The 21440-nt window shown below is 39.3% G+C and overlaps 1 protein-coding gene across 5 annotated transcripts in view; it reads left to right on the top strand.

The window, feature by feature from the left end:
- Window positions 1-21440, top strand: part of LOC133121467 (thyroid hormone receptor beta-like) — a 46163-nt gene that overhangs the window by 11929 nt on the left and 12794 nt on the right. For 3 of the 5 annotated variants that reach the window (XM_061230641.1, XM_061230651.1, XM_061230677.1), the window contains exons 2-6: window positions 3262-3348; window positions 15896-15960; window positions 16491-16544; window positions 20889-20989; window positions 21213-21360. In XM_061230641.1, the coding sequence (XP_061086625.1) occupies window positions 15954-15960; window positions 16491-16544; window positions 20889-20989; window positions 21213-21360 (310 nt within the window). In that variant the 5' untranslated portion in view covers window positions 3262-3348; window positions 15896-15953. Of the gene's footprint in view, window positions 1-398; window positions 475-3261; window positions 3349-15895; window positions 15961-16490; window positions 16545-20888; window positions 20990-21212; window positions 21361-21440 lie in introns of all 5 variants that reach the window. The other 2 variants (XM_061230660.1, XM_061230669.1) reach the window with 2 other exon arrangements.

Here is a 21440-nt window from a genome sequence, read left to right as displayed (position 1 = left end):
TAAGTATTTGGACAGTGATTAGTCTTTTTTTTTACTTTGTACTCATTACATTACATTACATTATTGCCATTTGGCAGATGCTCTTATCCAGAGCACCGTACAGTTGATTAGACTAAGCAGGAGACAATCCTCCCCTGTAGCAATGCAGGGTTAAGGGCCTTGCTCAAGGGCCCAACAGCTGTGCGGATCTTATTGTGGCTACACTGGGATTCGAACCCCCAACCTTGCCTGTCCCAGTCATTTACCTTAACCACTACGCTACAGGCCGCCCCTCCAACACATTGTATTAGAAATGAAACAATGAATATGAGGCGTAGACCAGACTATTTACATCCATATCAGGTGTTTGTGTAGTACTGTAATTACAGCCCTTTTTATACATAGTTTCTCCATTTTAGGGGACCAAAACTAATTGAACAAACTAATTGAAGAATACTTCAAGCGTGACTTTGGCTCAGGACATTGGCAGATGAGGTAAGAGCGATCGTCTGGCAGTCAGAGGGTTGCCGGTTCGAACCCTGGGTGTGACCTGACAAACTGAATGGTGCCTTGCATGGCAGGCAATCGCCGGCGGTGTGTGAGTGTGTGTGAATGGGTGAATGAGAAGCATCAATTGTACAGCATCAACTTGGATAAAGGCACTGTATAAATGCAGACCATTTACTTTCAATAGTGAATACAAAACTATTTTCAGTGTTCATCAAGACCAACACTCTCCAGGTTCAAAGAATGGATATGCCGTTTACTGTGCAGACTACACAAATTATTAATTTGGAGGATTTTTTACTATTGCTCTATGCAGATTGTTGCACGATCCTTCACATTCCTTGGTTTGTGGTTATCCACTGCTGTTCAGTTCAGCCCATAGATTTTTGATTGGATTGAGGTCCAGGACCTGAGATAGCCATTGCAGAACATTGGTTTTGTTGTCACTGAACCATTTCTGTGTGAATTTTGAGGCACTGTATGGTTTGGGAGTTGGCTCAGATGGTGCAGTGGGTAGCACTGCCGCCTCACAGCAAGGAGGTCCTGGGTTCGAATCCCCGTCGGCCGGGGCCTCTCTGTGTGGAGTTTGCAAGTTCTCCCCGTGTCTGCGTGGGTTTCCTCCGGGTACTCCAGTTTCCTCCCACAGTTCAAAGACATGCAGGTTAGGCTGATTGGAGAGTCTAAATTGCCTGTAGGTATGAGTGTGTGAGTGTGTGAGTGTGTGAGTGAATGGTGTGTGTGCCCTGTGATGGACTGGCGACCTGTCCAGGGTGTATTCCTGCCTTTCGCCCAATGTATGCTGGGATAGGCTCCAGCCCCCCTGCGACCCTGTTCAGGATAAGCGGGTTAAGATAATGGATGGATGGATGGATGTATGGTTTGGGTCATTGTCTTGCTGGATATTTACCAACAGCGAGGCCTCAGCCTTGTGGTAGAGGCAACTACAATGTGGGCATGAAGGTGTCTCTCCTTTTCTCATTTGGTCATTTCAATTATGATTGAACTAAGATGCAGTGGTCCGATGAGACCAAATTTAACATTTTGATCAGCTGCAGCATCGGGATGTTTTCATTACAGTTTTGGCAGAGAATCTGGTTGCCTTTGCTTAGACTTGGCCGTAGGTGGACTTTCCAGCCAGCCAGTGAACAAACAATGTGCTTTGTGCTTGTGTGTGAACAAGGAATTGGGCAGTATCTGCATTCTCAAACACGGGTCCTGCACCATAGAATTGTACCCATCACTATTCCTATTTGCAAAGATTGACTGAATCAATTTTTCAAACTAATACAAATATTGTTGTACCTTTTTTGAAAAGAAAAATTGAGAAATTGATCTGAAATTGTATTTTTGTTTTTTAAAAAGGCAATAGTACATTAGACAGGCTGATACTGTCGCTGTGGAAAGGAAGAGTCACAGGGAATTGTGTGAAAACTTAAATATAGCACCTGCCCCTGCACATTAAAACAGCCTCTGAAAAGCTGTGCACGTGGCAAAACGCAGACTTGCAGAAGCCCTAGCAAAGATAATAAAAGAGTCACTCCCTTATGTGCCCTCATGTGCCCGGCTGTTTTAAATGCCAAATCCTTCGATGGTTATGCAGTCCATGATATCGATACGATGAGAAGGTCAATACTGGCACTGGTCCCTGCATCAAGCAGATGTCCAGCCAAGTCATGTATTTTTTCCCCTCTCCTTTTTTTATTTATTTATTAATTTTTTTGTTGGAACAGCAGACTGCAGACTGCAGTATCCTTAAGCCCCCTTCTGCTGTCCTGAATTGCCCTCCCTGCCTCAGAATTCACTGAGCCGGCTTCCTGTGCTGTCTCACAATGGTTGCCGCTTGCTTTTGATAACGACGGCGGGCGAGCAGGCAGTGTTGTATCTCTGTCGTTTTAACGCCGGTCCCAAAAGCTTTTTTTTGTCCCTAAAAATGTGTCCTTGTGCATGAAATATAAAAGCAGCGGCGGAGTGAGTATCCTTGTCTGACCTACACTTGTGCTGGCACAGCTGCAGCAGAACTGAGAGGGCTTTCTGATGAGAGTTTTGCTCACGGATTAAATTTACAGCTAGTCCATCTCGGGCATGCCCATATCAAATCTGAGCCTGGCCCAGAGCTGCATTGATTTGTTTTATTTAAGAACAGAGCCAAACATATAAATAACGTGCGCATGCTTGAATTTGTGATTACCACACAACGGCATATTCCTAACTGACCCAGCAGTTATTGTCTTTCAGTGTGCTCTTAAATGTTTGAAATACATAGCTAGACCTGTTTTTTTGAGGTATTGGTGCACTAAAATGCTTGAATAAAACTCCTTAAATGTTAGTCTGTTCCAGTTGCTCAGAAATTGGAGTGGGTTGAACTATCTGTTTCTTCTTGGCTGTTTTCTGGTTCTTTTTGGCTGTTTTATGGTTCTTTTTGGCTGTTTTATTCAGCATCTGGCTGCTACGGAACATCGCTAAGTTCACTGTATTCTACTGTCTTTATTTCATCAGCTACGGGCCAGAGATGCTGTCCGAGAAATAAGGGATCCTGGAAAAATCCACGATGCATATTTCATGCACAAATAAAAATGCTGCACTGAAAAGTGCAGGCCATGATATCTGCCGTAGTTTTAATGTTAAATGCACATTTTAGTTTAGGTCTGATCAAAACGTTTCACATAACATTGTCTTGCTACAGAAACCTATAGTTTCAAGTGTCTTCAATTTCTTGTGATGTTCCCTTTAATGTGAAGGCTCTGTCTACATTATTTTACTTTCCTCTTGCTCTAGGGTTTTCTGAGGAAGAGGGTGGTGACAGGGTGTTTTCAGCACTGAGAGTGCAAATTGACATGATGCCAGAGTGACGCAGGACCTCAGGTAAGTACTTCAATGTCAAATTATGCATTTCTTTAAAAATAAATAACAAGAATTTATTCGTAGACATGCTTATATACAGTATTGTTCAAGAAAATAGCAGAACAGCATCAGTAACCTGATGAACCACTGTTATTAGTAGTAGTGATATTTCTGCATGGCAAATACTTTACTTGTAGATGTAGTGGTGTAATTGAAAAACAACAGAGCCAACTTTCATGACATGCACGCTGCTGGTTCTGAGTAATTGACTCATTCATTGAAAGGGGCGTGTGGAGTTCAATTAGAGAATTCATTCATTATGTGAAAAACAGGTGTCATTAATTATCCTTTATTAAGGAAGAAGGGAAGCAAATGTTTCACACATTGTTATACAATATATTTCCTTCTGAATTGCAAAGTAAAAGGCATGTGCAGAATTGGTAAAAATTTGCCAAGGAACACAAATCGATTGGCCCAAATAGAAATGGCGTAACATTCTGTGAACTGATGAGAGTAAAATTGTTCTTTTCGGGTCTAGTACGTCAGACGATTCCCGGGTACTGAATTCAAGCCACAGTACACTGTGAAGACAGTGAAGCATAGTGGCACAAAAATCATGGTATGGGGATGTTTTTTATACTAACATGTTGGGTTCGTATACCAGCGATCATGGATCAGTTTGAATACATCAAAATACTTGAAAAGATTATGTTGCCATATGCCAAAGAGGAAATGCCCCTGAAATGGGTGTTTCAACAAGAAACCAACTAAAAATGCAATTTCTGAAGCAAAACCCAAAAATTCACAGGAACTGTTCATCCTGGGCTGAAATTCCTGTTTCTAGGTGCCAGAAGTTGGTTGGCTCGCAGATGCGCAGCAAAAATAATGGTTGTGCAACTAAATATTAGTTCAGTAATTTAAAGTTAAATCTTGAAAATTATACAGTTTGAAGAGTAAAAAAAGTATTCCTTTTCTTTGCTTCCTGTCAAAGAATAATGCGGACTTTTGCTAATGCTTTGATTTGGAATTGAATGTGTAAGGTTTCCACTACATTTGAAATATTGAACTAAAAGCTATGAAAATATTTTCACTTTATTCACCTTTTTTAACGCACTGCTATTTATTTGAACACAACTGTATGTCACAGAGATTGTGATGTAATTCAGTGGAACCACTGTAAGTAATCATAAATCACTGAAATGTCGGAAAATGGACTGGAAAAAGCTTTGTTTTAATACGAGTCAAAGGCTGGTGAATCCAACATTTCTTACCATTGACATTTTTCATCTGATAATTGTCCTGTAGAAATGGTCTATATTTTGTCTATACTAACCGCATATGGCAACATTAATATGTGGTGAATGTCTGGGATGAAATGGATAAGAGTATACTATAGGCAGAATAAGTGCATTGTGTACATGCAGTATACATGTTATATGTGGCTGGTGCATTTATAATAGGTGGGGTAACTGCATGACTCACAGTTTCTACTTGCTAGTGACATGTGTCAAAACTATACCCACAATGATTTAACTGACGTACACTCAGTGAGCACTTTATTAGGTATTTATTTGACTTATTTGTTTGACTAATTGGTCTTCTGCTGCTTTAAATTATCCACTTAGAGATTTGACATGTTGTGTGTTCAGAGATGTTCTTCTGCATACAATTACAATTACATTACATGTCATTTAGCAGACGCTTTTATCCAAAGTGAATTACAGTTGATTAGACAAAGCAGGAGACAGTCCCCCAAGGAGCTATGTGGGGTGTCGTAGCTGTCACTTAGATCACATTTCTTCCCCGTTCTGACATTTGGTCTGAAAAACAGCTAAACCTCTTGACCATGTCTGCATGCTTTTATGCATTTAGTTGCTGCCACATGATTGGCTGAAATCTTTGCATTAATAAGCTGGTGTACAGGTCTACCTAATGAAGTGCTCAGTGAGTATATATTGTACTCAAACTTTGTGTTTGGATGACTGGAAAGTTTTTGCGTTTTTGTTTTTGTCGTAAGCTATGAGTTATACATTTCTGCAAAAGGTGCTATAATTTCTGCTTGAGCAGATGAGGGGATTCTGCGGACAGAACGGAGAATGAGTCTGGGCCCTTGCTGGACAGCAGAAGTAGTAGCTTCTTGCATCATGTAGTTGGATTTTGGTGTGGATCACAGAGGCAGCCTGGGCAAGTCCCATTGGTCCCACCCATGGTGTGCTGAGCTCGGCTGTACCCATCCGGTGTGGTTTGGCTGAGTGCTTCCGTGGACAGGCATAGCCCTGAAGGCATGGCCTGGTCTTTCCCTTGACACCACATGTGGGTGTGGATGGTTACGCTCCGGGCTCAGAGTCAGCCTTGAACTCAGCCCTGGTAATAAAGACTGCCTCACAATCTGTGCTAATGCAGTGCTATTGTCCTCTGTGCAGTGTTACAGCAGGTATACATCCTTTGAGCTACACTGTATACACATCATAAAACCTTAATGAGGACGAAAGCAATAACATATATTTGGATATGTATAAATGGTTATTGTGTATTTGCTTAGTATTTATTTGCTTAACAAATAATCTTATCCATGGCAACTTACATAGATTCCATTTACACATGAACTATTTGTTCCCTTGACTGCTTTGCTCAAAGTGATTACCTATAGTTATTGACAGACAAAATAAACTAATTCCATTAGAATTAAATATAATCTATATATATATATTTGTTGACATTTTATTCTAGCCGCTATTGTTTAGAACATCACGTTCTATTTTATGCAGTTGAAGTAAAAAAACATCCACTCTTCTGCATAATGTAATGTCTCTGGTAATGATTATATTTGCCACAAAGAAACATAACCAGTGAACATTTCTGAATTGTATCGATTTTTTCAATTACAGAGCATCCAAAGCATTTTTGTTTTTCCAATACAATGTGACCTTCTGGATATGACTCTCCAGTGTGTGTGTTAAGGAGTGATTAGTAAGATTAGTAAGGTTCAGCAAGGTAACTGGCCAACAAATGAGATTACACGGTTAAAAGGATGTTAATATTTTGTGTATGCAACGCTGAAATGTTTGCATAGTATTGCCTCATTTTAATGAATAAAGCTGCAATTGCTTTGTGACAACTGATAATTTCCTTTGGTGACATTGTGCTCTGGAATTTTATGTTAATTGGAAGTACATTGCTCTGGCTGTCTGCTAATCTGCTTCATATGACAAAGTCCAAGCACTTCTGTGACACTTACTGCAGAATCACATTCCGGATGCTCTAGAAATAATAAACAAGCCCATTTCAGCAAGCGGCGCGGAGCGAGTCGTGTTCTTTGAAGATATTTGTCTTCCCCTTTCCCTCTCGTGCTTGTGTTCTTGCGCTCGCTCTCTCCGTCTCCCTCCCCCACGCTCTGCCTGACTTTTCCCCCTCTTTGTGCTACGTGGTCATTTAAGGACAGGGTGCACGGGGAGGCGGGGCTGTGGGCGGGAAGCGCAGCCTAAAATTGGGAGAGATTACAATCTCTCTCTCTCTCTTTCTCTCTCACTCTCTCTCTCACTCTCTCTCGTCATGACTGAATTGAGCTTTGGAAGTTCCAGAGCTCCTAAAGGAGCCTCTCCACAGTTCTCCGAGACGCCATTGGGTTTCTCCCATGAAAAGAAGAGGAGCGATATTATTGAGAGACAGGGTGCACTGAATGTGTCTGCTGTCAGTTCATTTTGGCTCAGAGGGCACAGCTTGGTGATTCAGGGTTGCCTGATGATCTGGCAATTAAACAAGTCAATTCTCCTATGCATACAACGTCAGTGAAGTCCGCAACTCCCAATTAATAATTAACATCCTGCCTTGAATCCGAATATGGATTATGAATTATAAAGGGCTCCCTGTGGTTTGCTGAGCTCTTCAGTGTTAAAGCTTGTATTCTCAGATGAGATTTGTGAAGAAATTGGGAAATTCATCATCCTGTACTGTACGGTTTGACTAATATCACTTACAGTGCACACTGGAGGAGCCTGATGATCGTGTTCAGATACAGTATATGTAATCACCAGCTATAGAACCAGATCAGACTAACCTTGTGACTGACAATAGGTTGTTATTGTGAAACCATTGCTAGAAAAACAGTTTTTAGCCCTTTTTTTCCCCGTTTCAAAATCCTTGCATGTGCTTGGCCTTCAACTGTCACATCAATACATTCTTCCATTGAATGATGGCTGGTGAGGTCAGGTTACAGCATACAGCTGAATGCAGGTTTATTTATTCTGCCAATTGAACCGACCACTAGGATGAAGGTGTAGAATGATTAACAGCCTGCAATGCAATTCCGTGGGCAAGAGTTCATCACCCAAAACTTCAGGCATCTTTTCTTTAAGTCGATTTCTTTAAATGTATTATTCAGAGGTACTGTAGCAATGCCCACTGCACTGTGTTTTATTATTGAATTCATTCATTTATTTTTGCGGTTGCTGTTCAGCTGCTGTTGCAGGGCAGTTGTTACCGGGCTGTTCTGTATTTTCGGTTTTTTGTGCTTTAGACAGAAATGGATCCCCAGGAGATTGTTTTGTTTGCTTATGTGCAAAATGATTATTTATGTGTATTTGGAATTGAAAACACTGTAATTACTTACTAGGCAAGTTATCATAGGTTTAGAAAATCCCATTGATTTGATATGCAAGTGATTTAGGTTGGTTCTTTTTTCACAGATTGTATGTTTAAAGGGAATCACTTGCTGAAAATTACACCAGAAAAAATCATTTTTAGAATGTGAACAGTTATAATATAATTTTAGGATATTGGACTGAATTTAGTAAACAACTGTAAATGTTTATTCAAATGTGTTTTTGTGTTTGCATTGGACAGGCCCCAAAACCTAATGGAAACTCTTTGAATGAGCCATAATTCTGGTCTTTTAACAGTACAGATGCAAACACACACACACACACTCACACACACACACACACACACAAGCACATGCATACACACGAGCACACATGCACACCATCAAAGCAGTTCTGTTTGACAGATTTTCTTTATATTTATGATTTATTTTCATTGTTTCAATCTGTTAATGACGGTAACAGTTACAGTAATTAGTAATTAGTTATCCCGGGCCAGAGACACAGTCCTGTGGAGGGTGATTTGTGCCTAGGTTAGAAAGGGAAAAAATGGAAAAATTCAAGAGGAAATACTGAATTCTCCTTTATTGCCGTTCTGAGGCCTGGAATCAATCAACATCTTTGACTTTGACTTTCAATTAAATTCAAGTGTTTCCTTTTTTTTGATCACCAAACTTGCCAAACTGTGTTTATTATGAAAAATGGCATGTGCTCTTAATTTTCAGTCAAGTTAAGTACAAATAATCATTAAATCTACGCCTGAATTTCCTTTTCTTGGTTTCACATACTTTTGGTGGGTTATTTTATATAAACTCTTCAGAGGGCACCCAAGGGTGGGCTGTGCAATTAGTTGTTTTCATTACTAATCTTGTCTTTTCATGTAGGTTTCTATGCCCCAACATTCAGATTGCATGTCTGTACAAACTTCACAGTGCTAATAATTTAATAACATAATGCCTGTGATAACAAAATGGCAAGACATCAGTGAATCGTTTACTACTAACAGCATTCACACTTCCGATATCAAACCTGCTGTTTTTTTCATTACAAATATGTACATCGGTTTGATTAAACATTTTCAGTTTCATTTTTTCCTAATGTAGGAAAGCTACAGTCTTTTTAGTGAATGCATTTTTCGATCATGTAGTTTCTGTGGCGTAATTCATTCCACATGTGGGTCAGACACTATTTAAGGACCTGGAGTCCAATCCCCCACCCCTGCTCAAGTGTATAGTTTATGTGACCTAATTTTATGCATTTTCAGAGGTAATGCGACCACTACATTTCTGCCAATAAAAGTAAATTATATACCAATTAAATCTCAAAAGTTCTAAGTAAATTGGCTTCGGTCTCAGGGTAAATATTGGAGGTTGTACATCTAGTTGGAACACATCATCTTTAAAATTATGCATTCTGGCGAGTAGTAAATAAAATTGAATTAGCAAGTGAAACCAGAACATTCATCAAAGTGAAGAAACTGTTGTGTAAGGATGAGATTTAGAATCTTACTGGCTGCTGTCACCTCAAACACTGTCTTGTGCAAGAGCCTATCAATGCACTTGGAGAACAGGCATTTATTGTGTAATTTATTAACAACTTATTGTCAGAATATTTCCTCAGACAAATAGACTTTTTTATGCTGAAAACAAAATCATGTCCCCACCTATGTCTAGATTAATATATGCTGCTGTCAACAGAGTGAGACTGTTCTGTTGCTTCAGACTCAGGTTACCATGTTAACACCTCTTGCAGAAATCCCTTTGTTTCAGCATTTTTAAAGGTAAGATTAAATGGCATGACACAATGGCATTCTTATGGCTGCTGGCCCAAGTGCTCATGTAAGTTAGCTGGCCTGCCTTTGTAAATTGCTGGTTGTTGGTTGGTCATTAAAATACAGCAGAACTCTCGGAAATTGAAATCATCTGACCTTGAATTATAATATAGTTGCTTCTGCAACTATAATGTGTAGTAACATATTTTCACTGTTGGAATAGCTTTTTTCCGTCAGGAAAGCACCATCACAGTTCACCATCCTTATGTATTTTTCACTTTCTTCAGATGGGGGGGGGGGGTGGAGAGGGTTACATCTAGAGATGGAATTGCAGTACAGAACGCGCCGTGTTGGGAACCCCCGGTCGAAAGCAGGGATTCGTATATGGGGATGAGAGTTGGCTACCATATGGAATGTGTTACTCTGTCTCTGCATTGGAGTAATACTGGATCTAAAAAGATGTCTACCAATCATTCACCCAAAACATTGAAGGAAAAAGAGAGCAGCAATTATAAAAGCTTTAGATATACAGCTTTACAGTATAATCATGTAAGGCATGATTGTCCATTCATTCATTATCCGTTTTGCTAGCTTTTGTATATAGAATAATACTAAATTAGAATAATTTAGAATAAGGCCATGGTACCTTTTATTTAAAAATGGTCAGTTAAATATGAATTCATAGAAAGGCAGACACAGTAGTCGTGTTAATGCAGGATTCAGCATTTTTACACAGAAAAAAAGAGCCAAAATGCAGGAAGAAAATACGCTTTGTTCTACAAAGCCAGATATTCTTTTACAATGGCAATGACCCAGACTTGAACCGCAACAAAATAATTACTACTGTTTGAGTCTTTTCGTCTTTTAGTGTCTCATATTTGTATTGCTTTTTAAACATAACATTTACACAGCCATTGTTACTGTCGCATTGTGAGATTCAAAATGAAAGTGCTTAATTTGAATTAAAAGTTGAACACAACTCCGTAAAAAGGCAACGCTAAGCTAGAATTATATAGCTACATTCTCCATATCCACAATGGCAATGTGCTGTCTTGTAAAAAAACTTTCTTTCCAAATATTGTTGGGCTTTGTATGGCTGATGATTTTCTACCTGCACAAGGGCTGTATTGTGATGCTTGACGGTGTGAGTTTTTCATTTTACTGGTCTTATCCCCCCCCCTCAGCTTTATTATACATCGCAGCCACCCAATTTGAATTGAGTTATTTCCTCATAACGAAGGCTCATAAGTTATGAGCCTGTCACGAAGAGACACATGCTTAATAGGGAGGTTTGGTTTGTGCTTTGTGTTTAAGTAACTGAAGCTTGTGCTCTCCATTTTGTGTACTTTGTCTTGCTGTAATACTGATTTAAAAATGTATTAACATAATTGTGTTTTTGTACCGCTCTAAGGTGGTGGAGTTGGAATAGAGGCCTCTGTCCCTTTATTTCCTGTTCTTCCTTCTGTTTGCCGGACTATATGCTCTTACTAATATTGAACAATATGATTGCATGGGCCTCACAGCAAGGAGGTCCTGGGTTCGAATCCCCGTCGGCCGGGGCCTCTCTGTGCGGAGTTTGCATGTTCTCCCCGTGTCTGCGTGGGTTTTCTCCGGGTACTCCGGTTTCCTCCCACAGTCCAAAGACATACACGTTAGGCTGATTGGAGAGTCTAAATTGCCCGTAGGTATGAGTGTGTGAGTGAATGGTGTGTGTGCCCTGCGATGGACTGGCGACCTGTCCAGGGTGTATTCCTGCCTTTCGCCCAGTGTATGCTGGGATAGGCTCCAGCCCCCCTGCAACCCTGATCAGGATAAGCGGGTTCAGATAATGGATGGATGGATGGATGGATGATTGCATGGATCTAGGCATATTTTTTGTTATCTGAACACTTTGGTCTGTACTTCTGCTTTGGGGAAAAGTTGTATTGGTTGATTCACTTGTATGAACAAATTAGGCAGTTGCTAGACACATGCAAACTATAGAAACATAACATTTCTGTAACATTCTGGCAAAAAGCTTTTCTTTGTTCAAGGTGGAATGATTCACAAAGCTAGCAAATTCTTGTTGTTTTTGCTTAACATGTAAATCATTCATAATTCAGGGAAGGAAAGCAAGTAGGGTTGCTGTGAGAACATGAAACCAAAATTGTGCCCTGGATTCCATCCAAGTATGTTCCTAACTTTTATTCACAGTGAAACGCAAGTGTTTTCATATTTTCCCCACAAATACGTTTTCACATTTTAGCATTTGACATTTTCCATCATTTTCTGAAGAATATGACTTAACACCTGTGTTTATTTGTAAGACGAAAATAATGGCAAATACTGATTTCATCCTGGCCTTTTATCTTTTCAGTCCTTTTGAATGAGTTTTGAGAGGCTGCATGGCATCCCTAAAAGCAGATATATTTCTCAATAGTGATTGAAAAACTGATTGTGTTGGGAGGGCATTGCCGTTTTAAATGTAGATGCACTTTATTTCTGTGTGCAAAGTGATTGAACACATTCAGGCCTGCGGTGCAAGTACAGACCCATTAGTATTAGTGCATGTTATTTCAGGACGTGTATGCGTCTTAAGTACCTCTGAAGATTGGCATTTCGTTTATCTTGCTGACATTTCTCTTTTCCTCTGGACAATAAATATCGTTCTTAAGGTCTGGTTGCCCCTAGGGACTCTACATCACTTTTCTTTTAATGATGTTCCTCGAATGAATACCAGACTCCTGCAAAATTTGTCCACACTAAAAGTAATTGGAAATGCAATAGTGTTGCAACACAGTACATCAGACATCCATATTCACATCTTCAAATAATTCAGTAAATTAATCTTTGGTGTTTGCCATTGTTTTGAATGTTTTGAAATATATTAGACAACTACAGACATACGATACATATATTTACTTTTAATATACTTTTTACATAGACAATAAAAATAGAGGCATAGAAAAATTGTCTGCAATGTCCACCTGCATCTCTCAGTATTGGTTGCAATGTAGTGTCATGCATTTCAATTCTGAAATATCCATCCGATTTAACATAGTAAAAAAACAGTGTTTGGTTAATGGTAATGGAAGTATTTGTTTAATAAGGTGCCCGACTTGAAGGAAGTAGGATTGCTGTGAGGCAGTTCTAAAGTTAGTACCAGGGTTGCAGAATGAATTGAGTAGCTCTACAGACACTTTACTCCTGAGAACAATGTGAAGGCCACAGAGCTTGTGAAGTTTATTTCATGTGTATGCCTTTGAAAGAGATACTTACAAGTTAGTTATGCAAACAACAGCATGATCAGAAGAATCACTGCAAATTTAGCTGAAAGGTGATGTATCTAAATCCTACTTTATGCTACTGAAAATGGCACATACAAACAAAGGTTTTTATCTTGTGTGGTCAATGATACCTCTTTTTTATTTTTTCATTTGAAAAACTCTAAATTAGGCTTGCTCCAGCTGTTGACATTTTAAGTGCTGTCTAGAGAAGGACTTTATCTGGTGCCCTTCGGCCTTATTGTTCAATGTAGAAATAGTGGGTTTTTTTTTTAACTTTGTTTATGTTTTACTGTCTCTTTTAGTACATGCTTGTGTGTGTTGGGCGGGGGGGTTCAGTGCATTATGAATGTGTTTCAGAGGTGATTTACTTCAACATTGATTCAAAACCTCAAATGCACAAATTGTGGATGTACATACAGGCAGTTCAATATTCCTTTGATTACAAATATAATTCACATGCAAATCTGCAAATGCAAACCAGAAATACAAACCTGTAGAGAACAGAAGTAATTTGACCTAGTTTACCTAGTAGTTTTTGAAATCTTTAGTTAGACCATTGCAGGTAGACTATTTTGGACACACAGGATAGCAATATAACACTGTCACAAAGTTTTGCTTTTCTGAGTAAGGGATCTGAGGTCATGGTTTGTCCACGGCAGTCACCTTTGCTTGCTGAAAACCTTTGGGACTAGATTGTAGCAAATGTATTTGAGCAGAACCCTGGGGAAAGCTCTGCATGCTCTGGACTGCAGGAATGCTCCAGACCTTATTAGGCAGTATGCCAGAAGAGTATGTAGTTCCCTCATTAATTATAAAACCAGATCTACAAGATACTGTACAGTTGTTGTTCTGAAGGTGTGGTATGTGATACATTTTTCCATGGGTATTCATTTTTAATGCATAAGTAGGTATTCTACTGTTTAACCCATGACCAAGGTACATAAACAGGCTTGCTGCTTTTATCTACAACTGACTCTTTAAATTGATGATTGGTATAACTGGTGTTACAGTTCCAATCTAGATATGGTTGTTAGCTATGCAAAATTAGCTCAGGTTATAAGTTGTACGCTAAGTTTATCTTGTTCTGTGTAATATTGCAACATTTTGTAATTAATTAATATTATACCATGGCATGTATGATGACTGATTTTTCACACTCTGCGTACCCAAGTAGCTCAGTCAAAATGTTATTTCTCGTGATCTCTCTAGATGTCACCTGGTGTTAGAAATCCATTACAACATAACTTCTTTATAAAACTGCCTAGTGTAGCCCTCCTATGCAAATGGAATTCCCCAGACATGCAAAATTATGAGCTTGCTTGTTTTCGGTTGCTCAGCTTCACGTCTGGGTCACATTACCACGTCAAGGCTTATTGTGAAGCAATTGACTAGCTCACAGTGCATTATCCCATACATCAGTTCAGTTCTTACGGAGTTGTGGGAAAGAATTAGACAGAGTTATTTCTGGCTTTCATGGAACACCCATAGTGCTGTAAAGTCACTCAAAGTGTTCCCTTGGGGGGGGGGGGGGGTCTCGGGCAGGTGTCAGAGATGAGAGTTGCACTGGTAGTGTTTATCCCGCTTTCTAAGGGAACAAATGAAAGAGCAATAGGACAATAGTCTACCCTGCCGCAGTTCCACTGGATAAACAATACAATGTTCATTTAGTTTTTGTTTCTTGTTTTCTTGCTCTATGCTTTTTAATATGATCATTTTAGTTGATACAGTGCTGCTGAAGAAATTGCTGAAATTATGGTGTGCATTCTAGTAGGGAAGCAAATTATATCTGTATGATGGATTCAGCTCTTCACAAGCTGATTCACCCTGTGTTTATTGAGGCCTTTATGAAAACTCAGTTTTGAAGTCCACTATAACAGTCTGTTTGAAATGAGCTTCAGTAATGAGTACCTGAACTGCTTCTCTGCGCCCATAACAGATAGAGATGTTTGGTCCAAAGCAAATGCATTTAAATTCAACTTGGTGCAACAATATTTTTTTTTACATATGTGTTTTGCATTTTAACAAAGTAAGACATTAGTGCTTTGAGTCTGACCTGGATCTGTTCTTGGGTCGTATATGCAGGAGAGACTGTCGTGTACAGTCACAGAATGACTGAGGCTGCAGGCACAGGACTTTTTTTCTACAAGCCAGAAATATGACCTATAGCAGCCGGGAATGCAAGTCCTGTTCTCATGAGGACTGAGACTGTTTTCAGAAGATAAATCACACCAAGACTATGAAAAAACAAATTGATTACAGTTTCCATAACAACTGCCCTACTTGCTGACAGGTGTGAAATTTCATATGGTATATAATATTTCTGCTAACGTTATAAATTGCATTTGTTTGTGTTTTTATTGTACCAGTTGGGGGCATAAGTATTCTAAAAACAAACCACACAGACACTCAGGTGGCATGGTTTGCATACATGTAGCATAACATTATCTAGTTGAGTTAGTGACAGCATAAAGAAAAGTCTGACAATCTACGGTATGATGCTGTAGAAATATTGTACAGTAATGTAATGTTGTTTGAATGTGGGACAGCAACACACGGTGTGGAATATATGGATTCAGGAATTGTTCACTGAATTGTGGAGACACTGAAAGTAGAGCGCAATATGTCTCATTAAGACAGGAGGGTAAAACCCCTGTGCTATATCCATCAGTGCCAATGCAGTGAATATGCTGCCTGTTTTCCTGAAGAGCACAACTACTGCTTAGTTCACATTCTACATTTCCAACCTCACGCTCACCTGGAAGCACAGAGAATTGCCACTAGTCCCCAGTCACACACAGGAGAGTTGTCTGGCATAAATGTAAATGAGGTTTTAGGTTATCTGAAATGTTCTCCACATCTTTCTTTTACCTTATTTTCTCATCCTGCTTTCTCTTTCTCACCCCCCCCCCCCCCCCCCACCCCACCCCCCTCAGATATTCTGTTGTCACCAGAGGATGTGATCATGACTCTGAGGCCCTAATTCCCAGAAGTATGTCAGGTAGGACAACCGTTCATTACATAAGAACAGGAATAACAGTCTGGCCCAGTGTAATAATAATACATGTATAATTTTTCACTTTAACCGCCAAGTATGTTTTGAGCCTCATGGACCATTGTGAGGACTTCCACTAATTTAACAAATGAGAACCAATTATTTTCATATTTTATTCTGATGTATTACAGTATTTATTCTGGGTTTCTTTATTCTTAATATATTTCTCTATTTTTATTATTAAAGCAACTTGTCATGTATAATCATTCAAAAATGTTATTTGTCACAAACAACATTTTCCATATCAGAATACCATGGATCCTGACAATTAACTTTAATCCCGTAACTAACCGCTATGCTGCCCCCGTAAATGTAAGCATAATAATCTGCAGGACCCATTGCCCATCCGTGGTATAACCTCTGTTAATGTGTATCATTTGCAGAGCTTCTACAGTTTTAGCGTGATGGTAGTTGTTATGATCTGCCTTGATTTAAGCAGGAGTGTTTATGCTTTATTTCTTTTGTTTTGTTTTCAGAGCAAGCAGGGAAATGTAGCCCCAGATGGAAAGAACATGAGCTCATGCAACATGGTAATATTTTATTACTGACTCATCATGCCTGAATTCATTTATAATACAAACTGCACTTACTGAAATTGTCTTTAGTGGTACTCTGAAGATGGCAGTACTTCCACCATGCAAATGTTGAATAGATCAGATAATTCAGAAAAAGGTGAAATTTTGCTAAAACAATGTAAGTATGCTGCTGCTTATAAGCTTGGAAGACTGACATTTTGATCTAAAAAATGCTAGTGAAGGAAATGACAATGTTTAAAGACTTTAAAGGGTTATTTAAGGGCCAGGTTTACGTACATGAAGCTCACAGTGAAAAAAGCAGCCTGATGAGGATGTGTGGGTGCGGTCGCAGTATGCCCGAAATTAACATTAGCATTAATAAATGCAGATCTTAAACCGCGCAGGTAAAACACCTATTTAGTGCATTGAATATCTTCCCTGCATGTACAAATATCCATGTATATGGTGCCATGTAAAAGTTTATCCAGCACAGGACAAAATGTGTAGATAATCCAGCTGTGGCGGTGGTTGTCGTTTGAATTAGTGTGAGATGTAACATTGCAATAAGCTTGAGTATTGCCAGGGCATTTGTGAGACATCTTTTATTTCTCCTAGAAGCGTAATTATTGGTATGGCTGGGTGTTTATCACAGGGGTTGCAGGTGAATTTCTCTTTTTTCTCTTGCAACGATTATTTCAGTGCATCTTCAGAGCTACACCTCAGTCTCTGTATTGCTTGTGCCTCTGTTTACACCTGCTCTTTAGAGGCAGAGACATTTCACGCACAAATTGACCCTCGTTAATTGTGTGAACTCTGGTAAAATCAATGGAATACATAATCAGCCACACTTATAATATCGCTGCCCTTTATTTGCGTGACCTTAATGCATGAAGCACATCTTCTGTTGACTCACCTAGATGGCACGCATTCTGTGGTTCCAGCCCCGTGCGGCTGTTTGATACATAGAATTCATGTTTCCTGGTGAGAATGCATCACATGTGCACCTTGAAATCGTTGTAAAAGGCTTAGTATATCTGGCCCATTGTGTCTCCACTGTCATTTACTAAACAATAAATAGCCAAGTGGAGGTAATTTTAGGAACCATTTTTAAACTTTAAGCTGAATTTATACAGCAGTAAGTGTATTGAACAAGAAACATGACAAAATATTATTTTTTCCTTCCCTTCTGTGAATTTTCACTCTGATCTTTGGCTTTTAAACTGCATGACAGCTCAGGGTTCTTTGAAAGTCAAGTGTGCTTTGATGTTCTCTTTCATGTCCTCAACAGTGTCAGAGCTCGGCTAGATAACTATGTCATCAGCCTTTCTGTTTTATACTTGTAAAAATGGAAACATAAAACCTGCGTAACTAGTAATGGGCATCTAGTTATGACTGTGTGGTTTAATTGGAGTCTTTTGGTGGCTGAATTTCTCAGGAGAGGCACAGGATTAACAAATGTGTTGTGAATGTGACCTCAAATTGCAAATTGAAGCAGTTTATTCAGGGTTTATTCAGCACTTAAGTTACAAAGGTAATACAAACTACACCCTCACATACCTCACTGGGCCCATTTGTATATACCAATTCATGGTATTGGTGCTGATTCTCATATATAATGACCTTTGCATTACATTCCATTGATTTGGGAGAAGCTCTTATCCACAGCATCTTATAAAGGAACGCTCTTTTTTGGATGAAGAGGCGCAATTTTTCTCCCAATTTTGTGTTTTAAAAGAATAGTTCACTTTCTGGAGTTTTTGCATGTCATTTCATTTTTGTGTATGTTTCCGATTGACAAAGATAGTCTTGCTGTGCAACAAGGGATATTTTACATATGTATGTAGTTTCAAATGACCAGCCAGTTTTACAATGACTGGTATACAGGCATTCAGAGATGTGTGGTTTAAACCAAGAAAATGCATTTTAAATAACTTGTACAAGGATGCAATACGCCTCTGTAGGAAGCTGGTCCCTGGGGAGACTATGGCCAATTGTGGTTTATACCCTAGACCTCCTACAGTCTGCACTGCAGAACTCAGCAGGCCAATGTCAAATTGTCAAGGTTCATGTCAAATCAGACCCATGGGAGTAGGTCACAGCTATGGGTTCTTCTATTTCCACTGGTTAATGTAGATGTAGATGTTTTAGAGAGTGCAAATGAGAGTGCTATTGTCATGCTTGTTAGCAGTTGTGCTGAAAGGGTGTGAAGGGAACTGGATCAATTCAGTTACTTATTCTTTAGAAGTCTGTTGTAATTGAGTCTGTTGACCCTTCCCCTTGCCTCTACTCATCGGTTTTGAAAGTGCCATGGTGAATCTACTGTTCCGTATTAATGGTGTCCCAAAGCTTAAATATACTGTCAGGCACCAAGGGGTTCTTATGCTTATACCCACTCCTATGAAGACAGCAACTTTGCTGACTGTAGAGTGACTAACTTAACACCTGTGGTTACTAGGACAACCTTCTGTTAAGAATGAAATCGCTACAGTTACCAGGACCATAGTGAAGAGGAGGCAATGCTTCACTCAGATACAGTGATATATCACCAGCGCAATCTCTGCTCTCATTTAGAGCAGTGTTTGTATTTTGTAAACTGAAAAACTGAGCATATGCTTTGCTGACTTGCAAGTGCCAAAAGCAACTGAGAGCCTGAAAACAAAATTAATAATATATTTATTATATAAACCCTTCAGTTTTTGAAAAAAGCCTGTGTGTAACAGCACAATACAGCAATGAAAATGTAATGCAGGTTAGCATTATGGCCTGTAGTGTAGTGGTTAAGGTAAATGACTGGAACACGCAAGGTCAGTGGTTCTAATCCCGGTGTAGCCACAATAAGATCCGCACAGCTGTTGGGCCCTTGAGCAAGGCCGTTAACCCTGCTTTGCTCCAGGGGAGGATTGTCTCCTGCTTAGTCTAATCAACTGTACGTCGCTCTGGATAAGAGCGTCTGCCAAATGCCAATAATGTAATGTAATGTCATATCAGAGGTGCATCACCTGACCACAGACCACAGAGGAAGTTAAGGCAAACTCTCGCCACTCGGAAAGAGGAACTTTGCGTGAGCTTGTATTGCGTGCAAGCATGTTTGCGTGCAACAGTAGGATTTCATGCATTTCCTGAAAACCTTTTGAAAGCAGAAAACTACCAGTGCATGAAACGAAATTATGCTATAGTAATTTCTGTTCATACATTTTTAGATATGAGAGCTGTACTTAGTGTAGCCCAACTATATTGCAAATCATTGTCATAATATATAGTACCAGCAATATTAGGGAATTTGTGGTTTGTCTATTATTTTAGTATATGTTTTGTTGCAGGGTACACATATCCTATACTCATATAGTAAAAAAGATGTAATAATAATACATTACAGTAACTAACAACAAAAGGTTCATACCTCTGTCCTAAAATGAAGTGTGTACTATTTAGTTTTGTTTAGGGGTGTGTGTGCGTGGGGAGTGGGATTGGTGGGCATACTGGATGACACATTGTTTTCGAGGGAGGAGGGCATGGCTATGCCTAACCTTGATTTATTTTAGGTGGGTTCATGATTTATTTATCTATTTATACTTATTAGAAGTAGGGACTGCAGTAATTGGTGGTGAAGTGAATGTGAAGGCCATGACTAGTGGGGGTGGATGCATTAGACCAAAAAATAGCTCTGTTCTGTATTTTCTACTCTTATGTCTACTCTTATGAATAACACTTAACAGCCAAAATAATGTAATCACTGCACAGTCCACTCTAAACTGTTTAAATGTATTGGTACTTGTATTGCATTTACTCAATTTGCAACAAAGGGACAAATTCATCTGTTCCTTTTCCTGATTATCCAACCAACATAAGCATTCCAGTTTTTAAATTCCACAAATTTACATGGTTTTTGTATGCAACATTTTGGTGAAGGGCAAAGGTTTCAGTGGGCAAAGTATTTGAATACTAAACCTAATTCAGTGTCTTTTATACTGTGTATTATACATTTTCTGACACATTTCAGCAAACATTTTGCATCTTTCTTGTAGATAGATAGATCAAAGTGCTTTGAAGTGCTCAACCACCACCAATGTGTAGCATCTACCTGGGTGATGCACGGCTGCCATTTTGTGCCAGAACACCACCACATACCACCTCCTGCCATCTACTGATAGATTTCTTTTGACAATTCAATCAGGAGATGATAAGGTGGCAATGAGTTGTAATTTGACCTCGGTCTAACATCTTATCCAACAACACAGTGTCCCCATCGCAGCACTGGGGCATTAGGGGTAAACCAGAAGGAAGACTGCCCCCATACTGGCCCCCCAAAACCACTTCCATTGGCATTGTTTTCTAACTGTTTACTTATTCTTTTGTCAGGGTACATACCAAGTTACTTGGATAAGGATGAGTTGTGCGTAGTATGCAGTGACAAAGCCACTGGCTATCACTACCGGTGTATTACCTGTGAGGGCTGCAAGGTACAACTGTTCTTTTTCTGAAAAATGTCTTTGTTTGCTTTGCATATTTTAATGTTTTCTATCAACAAACATCTATTTGTATCTTGAAATGGAAAACACTTGCATGTTCAATTGAATTGTTCAAGTAAAATTCCAATTACCTGCATGAAAATATGTTGAATGGAAAAATTTTATGGAATGGAATTCAGACATTCTTGGGTACATTTCCTCACCTATATTTCAGGGATTTTTCCGACGGACAATCCAGAAGAACCTACATCCAACGTACGCTTGTAAGTACGAAGGAAAGTGTGCCATCGACAAGGTGACCAGGAACCAATGCCAGGAATGCCGCTTCAAAAAATGCATTGCAGTTGGCATGGCAACAGACCGTAAGTTTTAGTTATGTTATTTGTCCATGCGAACTGAAGCCATGCCTCCTCTTGATTTTTTAGGATCCTCTGCTTTTTTA

This window comes from Conger conger, chromosome 1 (genome assembly GCF_963514075.1).
Source record: "Conger conger chromosome 1, fConCon1.1, whole genome shotgun sequence".
Classification (NCBI taxonomy): Eukaryota; Metazoa; Chordata; class Actinopteri; order Anguilliformes; family Congridae; genus Conger; species Conger conger.
Note: the sequence above shows the minus strand (reverse complement) of the source record. Positions and strands in the feature narration are given on the sequence as shown.